Source organism: Cebus imitator, unplaced genomic scaffold (assembly GCF_001604975.1).
Source record: "Cebus imitator isolate Cc_AM_T3 unplaced genomic scaffold, Cebus_imitator-1.0 Scaffold135, whole genome shotgun sequence".
NCBI classification, from domain to species: domain Eukaryota; kingdom Metazoa; phylum Chordata; class Mammalia; order Primates; family Cebidae; genus Cebus; species Cebus imitator.
In genome coordinates, this window is record NW_016107450.1 from 3,832,220 (window position 1) to 3,839,835 (window position 7,616).

Genomic DNA, 7,616 nt, shown 5'->3' on the forward strand with positions numbered 1-7,616 from the left:
AGAGGCTGGGACTTTTTCTGGATATTAAAAAAAAAAAAAAAAAAAAAGAAATGAGACATGAGTGTTTTTCATTAGAGCATTTTAACATACCATTACTTCATAATCAGGACCCAATAGGTTTTCCCATCTGGATTTCAGCTCATTTTCTGGAGAGGCTGGGACTTTTTCTGGATATTAAAAAAAAGAGAGAGAGAGAGAATGTTGAAACTACTGTGAGCCAAACACACTTAACTACTAAATTCTTCAATAACAGCCCGGTTTCAGTAAGTAAAGGGGAAATGAATAAAAAGGAAAATGCATTAACTTAGGTCTACTAGGTAAAGTAAATCAGAGGTGACTTATAAAACTAATGTAAAATGTAAAGACCAGCTGTGACCAAATTATGAAGGAGCTTTTGTTGTTAAGGGATACTTTAAAGGAAAGAGGACATGATGAGTTATACATGAAATCTAAATTATATACAGTTTATATGTAAACATCCTATGGTTTACAAGTAAAATGCATCTGGCTTTGCTTTATAATACATTAGGACATAGAAGGATTTCATTTAAATGTTAATCACTTCAAAACAGTACCATTTCAGCTGCCCACTAGAAAAGTTAAAAATGTATCAAGATATCCTACTATCAGCAGTGCATATCAACACAATACAATCAGACTTTTCACATGGGCAGCTATAAAGCCTTGTCTAGTTTAATTCAGTTAAAGTTTCATGAGCTTTAAGATAATAGGAACTTTGGTTTTACATCAATCTTCTGTTCCTTGGTTATTAGGATACTTGTATCTTGATAACTTTCTTGAGTGTAATACGGCCTTTGTTGCATAGAAAATTTTATAGAACTAAAACAGATTGTAAGTGTCTTGCCTGTCCTCCACAGAAGCTCAGTGCACGGTGCATACTGCACGGTGCATAGTATGAATAACGTCTAATAGGCAAAGTCAAAGGACTAAAACTGAATTTATAACTTATACCCATAGCAGCAGCAGCAAATGAACTTCTACCTTTTTTAACTTAAAGAAAAACTATCGCAATTTTGTCTTAAGATTGGACAAGTCACAGAACAGTTATCACAACTGACATAACCATCTGCCTGAAATCAAACGTAACTTGCAGTATCAGCTCTTTCAGTCTTTAGCACGGACAGCTCATCTTGGATGCATATAATGTTTAATTACATAATACAAATCATTAAATGAAAGAGGCTAACCTCAAAAATCAGTGACTAAGACTAATGAACACTAAAGAACTTAAATTACTACATTTATAAAAGAATACCCATGAAATAACTATATTAACTGCTATGCTAGATTACACTTAGGGGATAACTAACCAAAGATCCTACTAAAAACAAAAAATCAAATTCATTTGGGCTCTGCACCTTTGTGCCTATTCCTGTTAGCATTTCATTAAGAAATTACATTGAGTTATAACATCTTGCCTTATAAATTTTTTCTAGGCAGTAATGTCTGGTAAACAAATCTGAACAAAATTTACAATTTATTTGTTGAATTCTAAGCTTAAAAATATGGCATTCATATGACAGTTAATATAAATGTATAAAATAATGTTCATATTTCACCAGCAATTCTTTTGACTATATTTTTATCTTTCAGTTGTGCAATGAAAACGCTGTCATGAGTTTAAAAGCAAGCACAAAGGCCTAAGTGCTAACGAAAAGAGACCTACATTCAGCAGCTTGCAAAATGATCAAAAATTGGGTAACATGATGATCTGAAACAAATATTCCAAAGGCAAAAAGAGAGCTAACCTCATAGCAGTTAGCAGATTTTGGTTTTACTCTAAAGCTAAAATTATACATATGCAAGAAGAAAAAAATGTAGTGAAGCTGATCCAAAAAGCACACATAAAATATTTCTCAAACTAATACTCCCTGGTCAATTGCAGGTATTCTTTTTGATTTAATTTTTGTCACTATAACTATAAAATGGTATGTCATTTTTAAAATTTGTTTTTCTTTCTTTACAAATGAGGTTGATAAGTCAGTGTTGTTACTGGCTTTTTTGTATTCCTCTTACAGGAACCATCTGTTCATTGTCTTTACCTGTTTTCATTTTAGCAAATAGGACTTAATTTAAAATGGGAACATAAGCCAGGCATGGTGGCTCAAACCTGTAATCCCAGCACTTTGGGAGACCGAGGAGGATGGATCACGAGGTCAGGAGTGCGAGACCAGTCTGGCCAACATAGTGAAACCTCATCTCTACTAAAAATTAAAAAAATGAGCCGTATGTGGTGGTATGGGCCTGTAACCCTAGCTACTTGGGAGGCTGAGGCAGGAGAATTGCATGAACCTGGGAGGTGGAGTTTGCAGTGAGCCAAGATCATACCACTGTACTCTAGCCTGGACGACAGTGTGAGACTCCATCTCAAAAAAAAAAAAGGAAACAATATATAAGATGCCAAGACCATCAGAATAATGACAAAAATCTATTATATGGTTGTAGTGCGTGTCTTGAAGTTAAAGTCTTAAGCATCAAGAAGTAAAATAATTTCATTTCTTCTATTACTGACATTAAAAGGTGTATGCAAATTGCATAAAATTAAGTACTTTGATTAGTAAAAAAAAAGAATGGAATGTTTTATCATTTTTTTCATTTTATTAAGCATGCCCAGTTATGCCAAGCAAAGTAAATAATGTTTTTAAAAGGTCAAGTAGCATTTATAATAAATTATAATATAATTTATCCCTAGCATGAGTGTAATGGTGATATGAAAAACTTTGTCTTGTCATTATAATGATTAAAAAATGAACATTTATTACGGAAAAAATATTTCTAAAACTATTTCTAACTTCAGAATGTACTCAATTTTCATCTGCTGAGCTCAACTCAGATTTGCAAAGATAAACTGTGTCTACTTGAGTCAAAAAGAACAAGGTAAATTTCCAAATCACAGGAAACGTTTTAACCTGAGTAAGAGGTTAACTACTTTTCTTCAGGCTATTCTTTCTTGACCCGAGACAAGACAAAGCCAAAAGCCAAAACTTCTTGGGAACATGGGTAGTGTTAAGTACCCAAGGAGTTGCATTTAGCTAGCAAGGCTTTCCAGCACTTTGGAAGGCCAAGGCGGGCAGATCACTTGAGGGCAGGAGTTCAAGACTAGCATGGCCAACATTATGAAACTCCGTCTTTACTAAAAATACAAAAATTAGCCCAGCCTGGTGGCATATGCCTGTAATCCCAGCCACAAGGAAGGCTGAGGCAGGAGAATCGCTTGAACCCAGGAGGCCAAGGTTGCAGTGAGCTGAGATCATGCCACTGCACTCCAGCCTGGGCAACAAGAATGAAATACCATCTCAAAAAAAAAAAAAAAGACGTTGATATTAAGAATACCCTATTTTATATCTCCAAAATGCCTCTAAGATTTCTCACATTGTATTAACTATAAAGAGAGAAAATGGTTAACAAATGAAAGAGTCTATGATTGCAAAGTGAATGCTTGGTACCTACCCAATTTTTCTAATTGTATGTTGTCGTTGTTTAAATTAACCATTCTTTCTTCAATTTCCTCATCTTCACCATCCAAATTTGTTTCAGTTTCCACTTTTCCAGTTAGAAAGACAACTGGTGGTTTTGGTGGTTCTACAACAGTTCCTAATTTTTAAAAAATTTAATATTTTTAATGCTAACTTGAATCATTAGTTGTGAGGACTATATTTAAGTGAACATATTTTACTCCTGTTCTTCCATTTTACAACCTTATTAAATCTGAGGTAACTTACATAGATCATTCCTCAAACCCCAAATCCCATGTGTAATAGATAACCAATCGATTCCCTTAAAAATGAACTTGTTAATAGCACTGAAAAGAATAAGGAAGAAACAATGGGAAGAGAAAAGCAAGGTAAACTCAATGACAAAGAAGCGGTTAGATGCTTTTCAATATATCCTTGGAAAAGAAAACAATGCTAAGGTCCTAAGCTCTTACTCTTATGGTGGGCAGAAAGCAAGACCTGCAAAATAAGCTGGACCAATTGCTATGGGCTCTCCTAGCTTCTGGAATGACGTCATCACAACTCTGACAAACCAGTCTACACAGGTAACCTTATTACTTAGAAGGGAGTTAGAATTCCCCTGGGTGTAGAGATTCCTCACTTTACTAAATTGAGCTAAGTAAAATAATAGAAGAACTGATCAAGAGCAGTCATTCACGGCTGTAATCCTAGCACTCTGGAGGCCAAGGTGGGAGGATCATGTCAGGCCAGGAGTTTGAGACCAGCCAGGGCAACTTTGGGAGACCCAATCCCTACCCCCAAACAAAAATCTTTGAAATTTAGTCAGACATGGTGACATGCGCCTGTAGTTTTAGCTGCTTAGGAGGCTGAGATGGGAGGATTCTCTGAGCCCAGGAGTTTGAGGCTGCAGTGAGCTATGATTGTGCCACTCTACTTCAGCCTAGGTGACAGAGTGAGACCCCGTTTTTAAAAAAAAACTAGAAGAGTTATCCAAAGTTTTCACTCTCATCCATAAGTTGCATAAGAGTCATTCTAGGTTGTTTTTTAAATAATACACATCACTTATATTCTTATCAAAAATAATTAAGGCCCAGTGCGGTGGCTCACACGTGTAATCTCAACACTGTAAGAGGCCAAGGCAGGTGGATTGCTTGAGGTCAGGCATTCAAAACCAGCCTTACCAACATAGTGAAACTCCATCTCTGCTAAAAATACAAAAATTAGCCAGGTGTGGTGGTACACACCTGTAATCCCAGCCACTGGAGAGGCTGAGGCACAAGAATCACTTGAACCTGGGAGATGGAGATTGCAGCAAGCCGTGATTGTGCCACTGCTCTCCAGCCTGGGCGACAGAGTGAGATGCTGTCTCAAAAAAAAAAAAAATTTACCTAATATAACTAAGACTGTAGATTTAGCTTCTAACTCATAGGAAACTAATGATGGGTAGAAGAATAAGTTAAGGACACCATAGGGAAACAAATTCAGAATGGGGCATTCTAGTTACAAAGGGACTAACGGCTTCAAAAAGTCTGTACCATGGGCACTGGGAGGTATTCTTCTAGATTAAAAAAAACAAAGAGACATAACAAATGCAATAAATGCAGTGTGTAACTGGATCTTGGTTTTGGGGCTTGGCGTTTGTTTGTTTGTTTGTTTGTTTGCAGGGGGTGTTAGGAGGAGTGGAAAGAAAATCTACAAAAAATATTTTGGAGCAAAAAAACTAAGAAACCAAAAAAAAATTTTTAAGTATAGGTTAGGTATTTGGTATTAGGAAATCAGTATCAATTTTCTTTGCTGTGATAATACTATCATGGTTATATAAAAGAATATCTTCATTTTTATAAGTTATAGGCTGGAAGTATTCTGATGTCTACCACTAACTCTAAAATGGTTCAGGGAAAAAAAAATAAACAGATGAAGCAAATATGGCAAAATGTTAGCTAGTGGATCTAAATGGTAGGTTTGTGGGTATTCACTATATTATTTGGCACTTTTTCTGTATGTTAAACTTTTTAAAAATACAATGTTGAAAAATATAGTATGATCTTAACATGAGACTTTAAGCCAAACAGAATGCTTTTAGATCATTAATCCACGATATCGATAAATGCACAGCCTGGTGCTAGAATAAGAAAAGCCTATCACTCACTGCAGCATTTTTTAAAAATAACCAAAAGGGAGAAGCAACTGAAGTGAACATGAGAATAAACAGATAAAGAAAATGTGGTATATACAAACAATGGGGCATTAAAAAAGAAGGAAATTCTGTCCTGAATGAACCTTGAAGACATTATGCAAAATGAAATGAGCCAGTCACAGAACAAAGATTCCACGATTCCACTTACATGAAGTATCTAAGCAGCCAAACACACGGAACAAGAAGATAAAATGGAGATTGCCAAGGGCTTTGGGGGACAGGGGAATGGGGAGTGGTTTAATGGGTATGAAGTTTCAATCACACAAGATGAAAATGTCCAGCAATATGCTGTATGACAATGCGCATATTGTTCACAATACCCTAATGCACACTTAATAAATTTTTGGGCCAGCCAAGGTGGCTCACACAAGTAATCCTAGTACTTTGGAAGGCTGAGGTGGGAGGATCACCTGAGGCCAGGAGTTCAAAACCAGCCTGAGCAACATAGTAAAAATCCATCTCTACAAAAAAATTTAGAATTTAGCTGGGTGTGGTGGTGCACGCTTGCAGTCCCAGCTACTTGGGAGGCTGAGACAGAAGGAGGATAAAAAGAAGAAAATGAAAGAGGAGAAAATAACAATAAGATTTCAAATGGTAGAAGGATTATGTGAGAGGTAAACGATGTGCAGTTTGTGGCCGGGCACAGTGTTTCATGCCTATAATCCCAGCACTTTGGGAGGCCAAGACGGGCAGATCACGAGGTCAAGGGATCGAGAGCATCCTGGCCAGCATCGTGAAACCCCATCTCTACTAAAAAAAAATACAAAAAATTAGCTGGGCATGGTGGTGCGTGCCCGTAGTCCCAGCTACTCAGGATGCTGAGGCAGGAGAATTTGAAACCAGAAAACGGAAGTTGCTGTGAGCCGGGATCACACCACTGCACTCCAGCCTGGTGATAGAGAAAGATTCTGTCTCAAAAAAAAAAAAAAAAAGATGTACAGTTTGTTTCAGTAAAACAGACTTCTAAATGTTGACATGATGCAAAGCACACAAAAATGTGTGACATGGGATAGGGGATTGGAGGCAAAAAGACTTAACCACTTTCCCATAATATAGTCCTACACATGAAACAGGTGATTATAATGTAGTGTGCCAAAAGCTACAGTACCGTGCTTTTCAAAGGGTGCAAGTGAAGCACATAAGAAAGACACCCAAACCACGGAGTAAGGAATACAGATTCATTTAGAGTCAGAACTTATCCCATCATAAATTTAAAATATAGGAAAGCTCAATAAAGAATTGTTAGGTCAGGTGTAGTAGCTCACACCTGTAATCCCAATACTTTGGGAGGCCAAGGTGAGCAGACCCCTTGAGCACAGGAGTTAGCAACCAGCCTGGCCAACGTGGTGAAACTCTGTCTCTACAAAAAATACAAAATTAGCTGGGTGCAGTGGCATACACCCGTGTTCCCAGCTACTTGGGAAGTTGAGGTGGGAGGATCGCTTGAACCCAGGAGGCAGAGGTTGCAGTGAACCACTGCACTCCAGCCTGGGCAATAGAGTGAAACCCTGTCTCAAGAGTTTGCTAATCAAAAATTGCTCATTCACAGATACTGGGCATACCTACATTCAGTTGATATGGTAAACTGAAGCCAAGCGCTCTATCAGAGCTATTAAACACCATTATATTTATATGAATATTTATATAAGCCATTTAAGGTCAAAATGGTATTCGTATAATTTGTACTATTTAGGCAATTTTTAATTTCATACATTCGATGCAGTGCATCTGTCTTTCAGCAACAAAAGGTCTTCTATCACATAAAAGAAAAAAGGTCCAATTTAAATATAAATCAATATCAGCAGAAAAAGCAAAGGCTTCCAGGTGTATTGTATCTTCAGAGGAATATTTCCAGAGGAAAAAAAATTCATTTATCTTCTGTCAAATTCAAGTATTTCTTACTCCTTAGTTATACTCACTCCTTTTTTTTTTTTTTTTTTTTT

General features: G+C 36.8%; 1 protein-coding gene across 1 annotated transcript in view; it reads right to left on the minus strand.

Moving 5' to 3' along the window:
- Positions 1-7,616, minus strand: part of PATJ (PATJ crumbs cell polarity complex component) — a 413,527-nt gene that overhangs the window by 350,176 nt on the left and 55,735 nt on the right. Inside the window, exons 11-12 of the mRNA XM_037743097.1 lie at positions 3,472-3,615; positions 91-167 (exon numbers count right to left, since the gene is read on the minus strand). Coding sequence (XP_037599025.1) covers positions 91-167; positions 3,472-3,615 — 221 coding nt within the window. The remainder of the gene's footprint in view (positions 1-90; positions 168-3,471; positions 3,616-7,616) is intronic.